The sequence below is a fragment of the Carcharodon carcharias genome, chromosome 17 (assembly GCF_017639515.1).
Source record: "Carcharodon carcharias isolate sCarCar2 chromosome 17, sCarCar2.pri, whole genome shotgun sequence".
Classification (NCBI taxonomy): Eukaryota; Metazoa; Chordata; class Chondrichthyes; order Lamniformes; family Lamnidae; genus Carcharodon; species Carcharodon carcharias.
Window position 1 is genome coordinate 62,780,473 of NC_054483.1, and position 14,185 is coordinate 62,794,657.

The window sequence follows — 14,185 nt, forward strand, 5'->3', positions numbered from 1 at the left end:
GCCAGTTAAAACTGATGTTTAAATTCATACAGCGAATGAGGTTAGCTTGTTCAGTTAGAAGGTGGGAAGTGCCCACCTGGGAAAAAGGCCAGAAAGTCAATCTTTTCTCCCTGAAAAGTAGCCCTCCTATTGCAGATCAGGAAACCGCTCCATAGCTGTCCTAAATTAAGCCATTGTACTCCTGGCTAAAGGACAATCTGACATAAAGTTATAGTTGAATTATAGACAATATGTAGAGTGAGCTTTGTGAAAGAAATTATTAACATTTAAACATGTCATTTGAAGGACTTGGCTCATGGACTTACAGCACTTATAAATTACAAAGGCAATATTGAGGAAGACTTTTGTTCCACATTTCAAGTAAGTTGCAAATTTTAATTTGATTTCAAACATCCTTTTTTATTATTGAAAATAACCAATTGTTGAAATCCTGATGATGAATAAAAATAATGTTGTACAGCATTAGGATCACCAGAGATTTTTTTTTAACCAGCCTAATGTTGTTCCCAGCCTGTGCCAATAAATTTCTTATTAATTATGGCCAAAATATTAGCCTGCCTGACTCGAATGAGCGTAAAATGACGCGTGATGACACCAGGCAAGCGTCCTGACATCATCGCGCACCTGCACAATATTTCAGTCGGTGGGCATCTGTGGGAGTTGGTAGCGTGCCTGCTGACAGTTAAAAGGCCTATTAAGGCCATTAAAGTTATAATTAAAAGAAACTTTTCATTGCCAATCCAACCTTACAGTTGGCGGACAGGCGAAAAGGCCAAGTGGCCTTTGGATTTTTTTTAGGAAACCTCATCCACAGGCGGGATGAGGTTTCCAACAGCTATTACAAATTAAATAAAAATTTAAACATTTCATTAATAACATGTCCCTGCTCATGTGACTAGAGTCACATGAGGGGACATATTTTAACATCTTAAAATTCTTTATTTTTATTTGTTAAAATCTTCATCCCCCTGAGGCAGCTCTCTATGCCTCAGCGAACTTTTCCTGTGCGCATTGGCGCACATGCTTAGAAGTTTGTCCTCCCCCAACCCCTTCTAACAAAGACAGTGAATACAGAACCTCCACTAGCATTAAAAAGGGAAGTGGATAAATATTTATGAAAAATTTAAAGGGACATTGTAAATGGGGCAGCTTCCATAGGCACACAGCTCCCTCCGCCCCCACAACACCTGCCCGCCATGCTCTAAAACTCTCATGAGAGATATGGAGTGGGATTTTTCCAGCCCCACCCACCGCCGGGATCGTCCATTCCTACCGAAAGTCAATGGACTTTTGGCTGGGCCGCCGCATCCCCCCGCGGTGGGTCCCATCGCGGCAGTGCTGGAAAATCCTGGCCATAAAGTTAAGCACAAGGTCATGATACCACAGTTAGTTTTAAAAATGGGTTTGTTATCCTGCTGGAACAATCTAATCCTAAAATAATGCAGCATTCTGCAATGAGGATTTTTCTGCCACAGGAAAATGTGGGCCAGGATTTTATGGCCCCTCCCACCTGGCAGGTTTTACAGTCCCACCGAACTGAATGGTGATTTAAATGGCTCACCGCATCCTCTGGAGAGAGACATGCCACGGTGGGGCTGTAAAATCCTGGCCGTTATATTTTCCATAACAAGTATAGACACGTATGCCTTGAAATTCTGGCATTTCATGTGCTCGCATCAAATTTCTTTGTGATTGTAGCAGAGGCACTGCAACATTAAAAAACAATTAATTATCTACTTCATTAAAACAAATAATTCCATTTGAACATGTTCAGTGAGCGTGTCGCTTTTCAAACCTGTTCTGTAATAGAAACCGATCATCTGTTCACACTTTTATCGGTTCACGGTTTTTATCCTATATTTATTTCAGGTATTTCAGGAAGAATTTGGAACTATTAAATCGTACAACCTCAAGCCAGGTGGTGACAAAATCGCTGTAACCAATCAGAATAGACAAGGCAAGTAAATGACACTTCTCGTTCAGCAGTCACACCTTACATTGCTAGTTTACACAAAGGCAAACTGAATAGCTTAAAGCATGGGAAAACATTTACAAAGTTTTACTCAAAAAGTATTTTAGAAGTATTTCTCTATGATTAATTTTGCTTTCTGCAATCATTTTGGAACATCACTTGTCACAATGGCCTGAGATCCATTGCTTTCATTATGAAAATTCTGTTGCCAGTGGTGTTCAATGAAGCAGATAGCATGATTTTATCATTGAATTTGGCTGTATAGTTAAATTGCACATTGATTTATTTTAAAAAATGTTACAAGTTTATTGACCTAACAATGTGAGATAAAATAGCCAAATTCTTAAATATGTTATACCATTAGAAAAACTTAACCAGATGCAGGTTTGTTACAAACTAAGGGAGGAATAAATAATGCTTTTTGAAAAATGAATATTTTTATTATTCCAGAGTATGTACAGCTCTATGTAGATTTCCTTCTCAACAAGTCCATCCACAAGCAGTTTGCAGCGTTCTATCATGGGTTTCACAGTGTATGTGCCTCCAATGCTTTAATGGTAAGTATTTTCCAAACAGCCAATTGTCAAAAGTACAAATCTTTTTACTATTTGGCCTTTAATTTGATTGATTCAGTTCTTGTAAGCAGTATGGTGGAAGTGGAAGATAATATTAATTGTGATGCATCTTAACACATTTCCTGTATGAAGGACAATATTTCTGTTCAAGCATAAAATGTTTCTTGTTTCTGACTTGGATCTCATTATTTGATATCATCTCTGGGTAAATATTCATTACTACATGGAAATTTGAGTATAGAGCACGTTTAACATTTGATCACAAAATGGACTAATTTAATTTTCTGTGAATGTAAGTTTTGCAGTTAATTTTAAATTTCAACATAATTATATTCTTTTAAAGGCAATATATTGTGTACTTAAATGGTTCAGGAAGTTCTAATAATGCATCACTACATATACAATTGCACATGATAAGCCTTCTTCAAAACCATTAAAATAGAAAATGTAAGTCATGAATTGGGAACAATAACTTTTCTTTTGGAAAGGCCACATTTGTTTTCTTTCTCATGTCTCTGCTGATTTCAAAAACAGAAAGTCTGCAACCCTTGTTACTTTCTTCCCATAGACTAAAGTAGCAGCTAAGGCTGTTGTTAGTCCAGAGAAGAGGGAGCTTTATTCTGAAGCTGGCAGTGTTGAATGCTGATTACACACAGCAAAAATTGGAAAATAACCTTTCTCTCAACTACAGAAAACTTTCACCATGATAGTCACAGAAAGACCCCAACTATTACTAAGTTGTATTTTGAAATACAAAACAAGTATGACTACATTAAAATGGTTGTTGCCGAAATACTCAAGAAACGCTGTAACCTAGTTACAACCTGAACTGGTATCGCACCTTTCCAATAACAAACAACCACGTGGCACTCTCCGGGGAGCACTGGTGACCCAAACAGAGGAGGAAACTAGGAGAGATTCCAAAAGTATAGTCAAAGTTGTAGGAGGCCTTTGAAGATCAGAAGCAAAGGGGAAAGGTGGAGCTGTTTGTCTGGTAGCATCAGGCTTGTGGGGATAATGAACAATAGAGAAGGTGTGCATTCCCATTGACATGGTCTGCGCAGAAACTGGCATAAATGTATTAAGTGCAAGGAAATTTCATGCTGTTGCATTTCATTATACTTATGCTGCATATTTCATTACCCAAATACTATATAGTTACATTTTCTGATTCAATTTTGTAATTAAACTAGGATAGAAAGTGATTATTAACCTTGCAAGGTGACTCTGTGCTTCACAGAAACATCCCAGTAGTCATTAAATTGCATTAAGTATTGCACAGCTTCTGGGTAGCGATGAAGAATAATTATACCCTTTTGAGGCTGACTTTGCTGTGTGTGGTTATATCTGTCCTGATACCCCTGCTGCTTAAGTTGGCAAAATTGAGTTATCTGACTTTGATCTCCTGGAGTTAAAAATACCCACCTTCACCTTGCTAAATTAATCTGTGTCCTCTATAGTTCTTCTAACCTTCATAGCTCTCGGGGGCAATGTAAAACATATTTTAATATTATTTTGCTAAAGTCCATTATTCTCTTCCCAGTTCAAGCAACTTCGCTAAAGCTCCATTATAAACCATCTACTCCCTGTTTAGTGTAAAAATTTTACTTGAACTTTGCACAAGAGCAGAATACACCCCAGGCATTTCACCTTTCTGTTGTGCAAAATGATGCCTATGAGCTGGTGCAATTTGGTAGGCAACTCCCATGTTTACCATTAATCGAGCCTTGACACCTCCATTTCTACTAATTAAACCATCACAATGCCAATTCATCTGTTATCCTGCATAACCTTAAAGAATGTGTCAGTTAGCCTAATTGATCATCCCAGTTATATAACTCGAATTGTATTTCTTCCACTTTGGCTGCCTCCTCACTACTAACCTCTACTTGCCATTGAACCATGTTCTTACAAAATATGACTTGCAGCTATATATTCTGTAAATTAGTCTGATCTTGTTTTTAATTTTTGTCAGCACCTCACAGACTTGTGAACACCACCTAGAAAGCAACAGCGGCATGGGAGCACCACCAGCTCCAAGTTTCCCTACAACATCCTAAATTGGACAAAAACCACTGTTCATTCACTGTTGCCGCCTCGCTACTTGATAGCGTTGTGGGAGTACCTTGACACAGATAGAGGATCAAGAAGGTGGCCCACTACCATCTCATGCGCATCCAGGGATTGACATGAAGTGCCTGTCTTGCAAGTGATCCCGACATCACAGAATCACATAATTTTTACAGCACAGAAGGAGGCTACTCGGCCCATAGTATCTGCATTTACTCTCCAAATAAGCAATTCACCTGGTGCCATTCCCTGCTTTCTCCCTGTGACCCTGCACATTCTTCCTTTTCAGATAATAGTCTAATTTCCTTTCGAATGCCTCAATTGAACTTGCATCCACCACACTCAGGCAGTGCATTCCAGGCCTTAACTGCTCGCTGCGTGACAAGGTTAATCCTTGTGTTACCTTTACTTCAGCCAATTCCATTAAATATGTTCCCTCTTGTTCTTGATATTTTCACAAGCATACCTATGTGCGAACTTATGAATTAGAAGCAGGAGTAGGCCACTCGACCCTTAGAGTCTGCTTCACCATTCAATAAGATCATAGCTGATCTGATTGTAATCTGAACTCCATGTTCCACCTACCCACAATAACTTTTCACCCCCTTGCTGACCAAGAATCTATCTACTTCTGCCTTAAAAATATTCAAAGACTCTGCTCCACTGCCTTTTGAGGAAGAGAGTTCCAAAGACACTCGACCCTGTGAGAGAAAAAAAATTCTCAGCTCTGTCTTAAATGGGCAACCCCTTATTTCCAAAGTGACACCTGGTTCTAGATTCTCTCACAAGAAGAAACATCCTCTCAATACCCACCTCGTCAAGCCGCCTCAAGAGCCTATATGTTTCAATCAAGTTGCTTCTTATTCTTCTAAACTCCAGCAGATGTGAGCCTAGCCTGCCCAACTTTTCCTCATGAGACAACCTGCCCAATCCAGGTATTAGTCTAATAAATCTTCTCTGAACTGCTTCCAATGCATTTGCATCCTTCCTTAAATAAGGAGACCAATGCTGTACACAGTACTCCAGATGTGATCTTACCAATGCCCTGTATAATGGAAGCATAACCTCCCTTCTTTTGTATTCAGTTCCCCTCACAACAAACAATAACATTCTTTTAGCTTTCCTAATTACTTGCTGTGTCTGGATAACCTTTTATGATTCATGCACTAGGACACTAGATCCCTCTGCATCTCAGAGCTCTGCAATCTTTCACAATTTAGATAATATGCTTTTTAAAATATTTTTGCCAAAATGGACAATTTCACATTTTCCCACATCATACTCCATTTGATAGGTTAAGTGAGTGGGCAAAGACCTATCTATATAATTTTCTAGCCTCCTTATTTCCTCTTCACAGTTTACTTTCCTAAATCATTTATATAAATTGTAAAAAGTTGAGGCCCCAGTGCTGATCCCTGTGGCACACCACTCATTACATCTTGCCAACCAGAAAATAACCCATTTATGCCTACTGTGTTTCATGTTAGCTAGCCAAACTTCTATCCATGCCAAAATGTTACCCCCTACACAATGAGCTTTTATTTTTCACAATAACCTTTGATGCGGCACCTTAACAAATGCCTTTTGGAAATCTAAATACAGTACATCCGCCTTTGGTCCCTTCATTCAAATCATTTATATAAATCCACAGCACATGTTCTTTCTTCAAAGAACCCAAATAAGTTGGTTAAACATGATTTCCCTTTCACAAAACCATGTTGACTCTGCCTGATTACCTTGAATTTATCAAAGTGCTCTGCCATAATGTCTTTAATAATAGCTTCTAATATTTTCCCTATAGCAGCTATTAAGCTAACTGGCCTGTAGTTTCCTGTTTCTCTCTCCCTCCCTTTTTGAATATAGGAATTACATTTGATATTTTCCAATCTAATGGAATCTTTCCCAAATCAAGGGAATTTTGGAAAATTAAAAGCAATGCTTCACCTATCTCACTAGCCACTTCTTTTAAAACCCTAGGATGAAGTCCATCAGACAAGGGACTTGTCAGCCCACATTTCCAACAATTTGTTAAGTACCACTTCCCTGATGATTGTGATTTTCTTGAGTTCTTCCCTTCCTTCCATTTCCTGATTTACGGCTGAGATGTTACTTGTATCCTCTATAGTGAAGACCGATGCAGAATACCTGTTCAATTCACCTGCTATCTCCTTATTTTCCATTATTAATCCTCAGACTCACTTTCCATGGAACCAATGCTCACTTTATTAACTTTATCTTTTTTAAATTTTTATAGAAACTCTTACTATCTAGCTAGCTTTCTCTCATACTCTAATTTTTCCTTCCTTGCCAATCTTTTTGTCATTCTTTGCTGTTGTTTTGATATTCTGTCCAATCTTCTGACCTGCCATCCATCTTTGCGCAATTATTGGCTTTTTCTTTAAGTTTGGTCTTAACTTTTTTAGTTAACCACAGATGGTGGATCCTCCCCTTTTGATTTTTTTTCTCTTTCTTGTTGGAATATATCTATTCCATGTATTCCAAAATGTTCCCTTAATGTCTGATGCTGCATTGTTATTGACCTATCCCTTAACCTAATTTGCCAGTTCATTTTAGCTAGTTATGCTTTCATGCCCACATAATTGCCCTTATTTAAGTTAAAAATATTAGACTTAGATCCATTCTTCTCTCACTCACACTGAATGTAAATTTCAATCGTATTATGATTACTGCTGTCTAGCGGTGCCTTCGGTATGAAGTCATTAATTAATCCTATCTCGTTGCACAATACCAGGTCCAATATAGCCTGCTCTCTGGTTTACTCCAGAACATTCTGTTCTAAGAAACTATCCTGAAAACATTCTATGAATTCCTCATCTAGGCTACCTTTGCCCAACTGATTTTTCCAGTCTATACATGGATTAAAATCCTGTATGGTTACCGCAGTACCTTTCTGACAAGGTCCCGTTATTTCTTCTATGATTCCCCATCCTGCCATATGGTTACTGTTTTGGGGCCTGTACACAGCTCCCACAAGTGACTTCTTGCCTTTATCATATATCATCCCTAACCAAACCGCTTCCATGTCCTGGTTTCCTGAACTTGGGTCATACCTCTCTTTTGTGCTAATACCATCATTAACAGAGCCACTCCTCCACTTCTTCCTAGCTTCCTGTCCTTCCTAAATGACATGTACCCTTCAATATTCAGGTCCCAATCTATGTCCTCCTGCTACGCCTCTGTAATGTCTATCAGCTCATAGTGCAAATAGAAATAAACAACGATCAGTTAGTTTGTTTTGTTTTGAATGCTACATGCATTCAGATACAGAGCCTTTAGTTTTGCCCTCTTATTATTTTTGTAACCTCTAGCCTTATCTTCTGATTTACTCTTAGGTTCATGCTCTCTGTTCTCTCTTCCCCTTCCTTTCACGGTCTATTTATCATTTCCCACATTAATACCTTTCTCTCTTGCCTGCCTCTACTCTGATTTACCACATCTAAAGTTTGATCCCTTGCCCCCACCTATTTAGCTTAAAAACCCTCTCTACTTCCCCAGTTATGTGGCTCACTCAAACACTGGTCCCAGCATGGTTCGGGTGTAGACTGTTCCAGTGGTACAGCCCCTATTTTCCCCAGTACTGGTGTCAGTGCCCCATGAACCAGAACCCACTTCTCCCACACCAGTCTTTGAGCCACGCATTCGTCTCTAATTTTATGTGCCCTATGCCAACTTTCATGTGGCTCAGGTAATAATCCAGAGATTTATTACCTTTGAAGGTTTTGCTGTTTAATTTGGTGCCTAGTTCCTCATAGTGCCTATGCACTCCCTCTTTCCTTGATCTACCTATGTCAAGTTGACAAGTTGGTGGAGTGGGCAGATAGGTGGCAGATGAAGTTCAATGTGGAGAAGTGTGAGGTAATGCATTTTGGTAGGAAGAACATGGACAGACAATATAAAATAAGGGGTAAAATTTTGAAGGGGGTGCAGGAGCAGAAAGACTTAGGTGTATATGTGCATAGATCATTGAAGGTGGCTGGACAGGTGGAGAGAGCAGTTAATAAAGCATATAATATCCTGGGCTTTATTAATAAGGTTATAGATAGAGGAGCAGGGAAGTTGTGCTGAATTTTGTGTACAGTTCTGGGTACCATATTATAGGAAGGATGTGAACACATTGAAGAGAGTGCAGAGAGGTTTACAAGAATGGTTCCAGGGATGAGAAACTTCAGCTATGAGGATAGATTGGAGAGGTTGGGACTGTTCTCCTTGGAGAGAAGAAGACTAAGAGGAGATTTAATAGAGATGTTCAAAATCATGAGTGGGCTGGACAGAGTAGATAGGGAGAAGCTGTTCCCACTCATAAAAGAATCAAGAATGAGAGGGTATAGATTTAAAGTGATTTGCAAAAGAAGCAAGTGTGACGTGAGAAAAAACTTTTTCACACAATGAGTGATTTGAGTCTGGAATGCATTGCCTGGAGCCAGGTTCAATCGAAGCATCCAAGAGGACATTGTTTCTATTCAAATAATCATTTAATGTGCAAGGGTACGGGGAAAAGGCAGGGCAATGGCACTAGGTCATAATGCTCATTTGGAGAGCCAGTGCAGACATGATGGGCCAAATGGTCCCCTGTACTGTTAAGATTCTGTGATTCAATGGTACCTACAGGGATCACAATGACTGGATCCTGCCCCCCACTGCAAGTTCCTCTCCAGCCCTGAGCAGGTGTCCCGAGCCCTGGCACCGGGCAGGCAGCACTGCTATCTGGACTATCACTCTTCGCTACAGAGAATAATGTCAATCCCCCTTGCTTACCACAACATTCCTTTTTGTTCCCCCCACTTGAATGGCTTCCTGCACCATGGTATCTTGGTCAGTTAGCTTATCCACCCTTTAGCTCCTCTCATCCAAACAAGCTGAGAGAACCTCAAATCTATTGGAGAGTGGCAAAGAGCAATAGTTCAGACAGCTGTGTTGCCTGCCCAGCAAAGACTGAGGCTCGTGCACTTCCCTCTGGGTCCCCTCACTTGCAGTCGCACCTCCCTGTCCCTGACCACTGACCAAATCAAAATACCCTATCCTAAGGGGTGTGACTGCATCCTGATACAAATCATCCAGATAACATTCCCCTTCCCTGATGTGTCACAATGTCTGAAGCTCAGCCTCCAGCTCGATGAATCTGAGCTAAAGCTCTTTAAGCTGCAAACACTTCCTGAAGAAGTGTTTGCCCTGGATAATACTGGCATGCAGGAGCTCCCACATGCTGCAGCCACGACACACTACCTGTCCAGCTGTCCTTAATATAATTAAGTAATTAATTAAAACACATTATGCAATTTATTTTCCTTTAATATATTTTATTAACCTCACCACCAGTTCCTATACTATTTTAAGTCTTAAGAAACCTTAAATACTTACCAGATAGTCACCAAACAGCTAGTTCTTTCCCTGCAGTAGAGTAAGAAATTCCTACAGGGTGAAAAAGTTAGAAAAGGCAAAAGGAAGGGACATCTTCTTCCTTACTTAACTACCCCACTCACCAAATTCCCAGCTATACACTCAGTTCCAAGCTGCACTCATTTGCACAAGTGGGAACAATTTCTCCCTATCTACTCTGTTCAGACTCCTCATAATTTTGATTACCTCTATCAAAACTCCTCTCACCTTTTCTTCAAGGAAGAGAGTCCCAAATTCTCCAATCTATCCTCATAACTGAATTTCCTCATCCCTGAAACCATTCTTGTGAATCTTCTCTCCACTGAGTTCACATCTTTCCTAAAGTGCAGCACCCAGACTGGACACAATACTCCAGCTGAGGCTGAAACAGCGTCTTCTACAAGTTCAACATAATCTCTTGCTCTTGTACTCTTTGCTCCTCTTAATAAAGCCTTGGATATTGTATGCTTTATTAACTGCTCTTTCAATCTGTCCTGCCACAACCACCAATGACATATGCACATATACACCAAGATCCCTCTGCTCCTGAACCCCTTTTAGAGTTGTATCCTTTTTTTATATTATATCTCAGTGCCTTTTCTATCAAAATGAATCCCTTCACAATTCTTGCATTGAACTTCATCTGCTAGTTTTCCGCCCATTCCACCAAATTGGCTACGTGCTTTTGAAATTTTACACTATCTTCTTCTCAGTTCACAATACTTCCAAATTTCATTTCATATCCGCAAAATTTGAAATTGTGCCCTTTACACCAATGTCTGGTTTACTAATATATATCAGGAATAGCAAGGGTCGTAACACTGACCCCTGGACAATTCAACTACAAACCTTCCTCCAGCCTGAAAAATATCCATTAACCACTACTTTGTTTCCTGTCACTCAGTCAGATTCGTATCCATGTTGCTACAGTCCCTTTTATTCCATGAGCTATTGCTCTGCTCACAAGTCTGTTGTGCGGCACTGTATCAAATGCCTTTTGGAAATGACTTAAGTGAGGGGAGCAAAGACATGGTTGCTAACTTAGCAGATGATAGGTCAGAAAGTATGCTGTGAAGAGGGCTCAAATGGATATAGATAGGGTGAGTGAGTGGGCAAAAATCTGCCAAATGGAGTTTAATGTGGGAAAATGTGAAGTTGTCCACTTTGGCAGGAAGTGGAGAATGGCTGCATAATTCTAAGTTGCAGAGGGATCTAGGTGTTCCAGTACATGAGTCACAAAAAGTTAATATGCAGGTACATCAAGTAATTAAGAAGGCGAGTGGAATGCTTTCCTTTATTATGAGAGGGATTGAACATAAAAGTAAGGACGCTATGCTTCAGTTTTACAGGGCATTGGTGACACCTCACCTCGAACACTGTGTGCAGTTTTGGTCTCCTTATTTAAGGAAGGATGTAAATGCATCGCAGGCAATTCAGAGGTTTACTAGATTGATATGTGGAATGAGTGGGTTGCCTTATAAGGAAAGGTTGGACAGACTGGACTTGTTTCCAACTGAAGTTTAGAAGAATGAGGGGTGATTTGATTGAAGTATACAAGATCCTGATCAGCCTTGACAAGGTGGATGTTGAAAGGATGTTTCCTCTTGTGGATGAGTCCAGAACTATGGGGGAACTGTTTTAAAATTAGGGGTTGCCCTTTTAGGACCATAAGACCATAAGACATAGGAGCAGAAATTAGGCCATTCGGCCCATTGAGTCTGCTTCACCATTCAATCATGGCTGATAAGTTTCTCAACCCCATTCTCCCGCCTTCTCCCCGTAACCTTTGATCCCTTTATCAGTCAAGAACCTATATATCTCGGTCTTAAATACACTCAATGACCTGGCCTCCACAGCCTTCTGTGACAATGATTTCCATAGATTCACCACTCTCTGGCTAAAGAAGTTTCTCCTCATCTCTGTTCTAAAAGATCTTCCCTTTATTCTGAGGCTGTGCCCTTGAGTCCTAGTCTCTCCTACTAATGAAAACATCTTTCCCACGTCCACTCTATCCAGGCCTTTCAGTATTCTGTAAGTTCCAATCAGATCCCCCCTCATCCTTCTAAGCTCCATTGAGTATAGACCCAGGGTCCTCAAACGTTCCTCGTATGTTAAGCCTTTCATTTCTGGGATCGTTCTCATGAACCTCCTCAGGACCCTCTCCAGGGCCAGCACATCCTTCATGTGATACGGGGCCCAAAATTGCTCACAATATTCTAAATGTGGTCTGACCAGAGCCTTATAAAGCCTCAGCAGCACATCCTGCTTTTATATTCTAGTCCTTTCGAAATAAATGCATTTGCCTTCCTAACTACCGACTCAATCTACAAGTTAACCTTAAGAGAATCCTGGACTAGGACTCCCAAGTCTCTTTGCACTCCAGATTTCTGAATTTTCTCCCCATTTAGAAAATGGTCTATGCCTCTACTCTTCCTACCAAAGTGCATGACCTCACACTTCCCCACGTTCTATTCCATCTGCCACTTCTTTGTCCATTCTCCTAACCTGCCCAAATCCTTCTGCAGCCTTGCCGCCTCCTCATTACTACCTGTCCATCCACCTATCTTTGTATCATCTGCAAACTTAGCCAGGATGCCCTCAGTTCCTTCATCTAGATCATTAACGTATAAAGTGAAAAGTTGTGGTCTCAGCACTGACCCCTGCGGAACTCCACTAGTCACCGGCTGCCAACATGAGAAGGACCCCCTTATCCCCACTCTCTGTCTCCTGACAGACAGCCAATCTCCTATCCATGCTAGCACCTTGCCTCTAACACCATGGGCTCTTATCTTACTGAGCAGCCTCCTGTGCGGCACCTTGTCAAAGGCCTTCTGGAAGTCCAAGTAGATAACATCCATTGGCTCTCCTTTGTCTAACCTACTCATTACCTCCTCAAAGAATTCTAACAGATTTGTCAGGCATGACCCCCCCTTGATGAAACCATGCTGACTTTGCCCAATTTTACCACGCACTTCCAAGTATTCTGAAATCTCATCCTTAATAATGACTCTAAAATCTTACCAATGACTGAGGTCAGGCTAAATGGCTTGTAATTTCCCATCTTTTGCCACACTCCCTTCTTAAACAGGGGGGTTACATTAGCGATTTTCCAGTCCTCTGCGACCCTCCCTGACTCGAGTGATTCCTGAAAGATTCCTGAAGTTATCTCCTTCAGAACTCTGGGGTGTAATCTATCTGGTCCAGGTGATTTATCCACCTTCAGACCTTTCAGTTTTCCTAGCACCTTCTCCTTGGTAATGGCCAGCATACTCACCTCTGCCCCCCGATTCTCTTGAACTTTGGGGATGTCGCTCGTGTCTTCCACTGTGAAGACTGACGCAAAGTACCTAGTCAGTTCCTCCGCCATTTCTTTGTTCCCCACTACTACTTCTCCAGCATTATTTTCCAGCGGCCCAATGTCCACTTTCGCCTCTCTCTCACCCGTTACATATCTAAAAAAAAATTCTTGCAATCTTCTTTTATATTACTGGCTAGTTTACCCTCATATTTAATCTTCTCCCTCCTTATTTCTTTTTTAGTTGTCCTCTGTTGATCTTTGTAGGCTTCCCAATCCCCTGGTTTCCCACTGCTCTTCACCGCATTGTATGCCTTCTCTTTAGCTTTTATGCTATCCCTGACTTCCCTTGTCAGCCATGGTTGCCTCATCCTCCCTTTAGTATGCTTCTTCTTCCTAGGGATGAATTTTTGCTGTGTCTCCCAAATTACTCCCAGAAACTCCTGCCATTGCTGTTCCACTGTCTTTCCTGCTAGGCTCATCTCCCAGTCAATTCTGGCCAGTTCCTCCCTCATGCCTCTGTAGTTGCCTTTATCCAACTGTAGTACCGTTACATCTGATTCCAGCTTTTTCCTCTCAAATTGCAGGATAAATTCTATCATATTATGGTCACTTCCTCCTAAGGGTTCCTTCACCTTATGCTCCCTTATCAAACCTGCCTCATTACTAAATCTAGAACTGCCTGTTCCCTAGTGGGCTCCACCACAAGCTGCTCCAAAAAGCCATCTCATAGACATTCCACAAATTCCTTTTCTTGGGATCCACTACCAACCTGATTTTCCCAGTATCCCTGCTATTGAAATCCCCATGATCACTGTAACCTTGCCTTTCTTACACACCTTTTCTATCTCCTGGTGTATCTTGTGCCCCACATCC

At 40.8% G+C, this 14,185-nt stretch overlaps 1 protein-coding gene across 1 annotated transcript in view; it reads left to right on the plus strand.

Moving 5' to 3' along the window:
- The window catches only part of hectd2 (HECT domain containing 2), a 166,255-nt gene that overhangs the window by 128,818 nt on the left and 23,252 nt on the right, over nucleotides 1-14,185 (plus strand). The window contains exons 16-18 of the mRNA XM_041209368.1: nucleotides 286-360; nucleotides 1,870-1,957; nucleotides 2,423-2,529. Coding sequence (XP_041065302.1) covers nucleotides 286-360; nucleotides 1,870-1,957; nucleotides 2,423-2,529 — 270 coding nt within the window. The remainder of the gene's footprint in view (nucleotides 1-285; nucleotides 361-1,869; nucleotides 1,958-2,422; nucleotides 2,530-14,185) is intronic.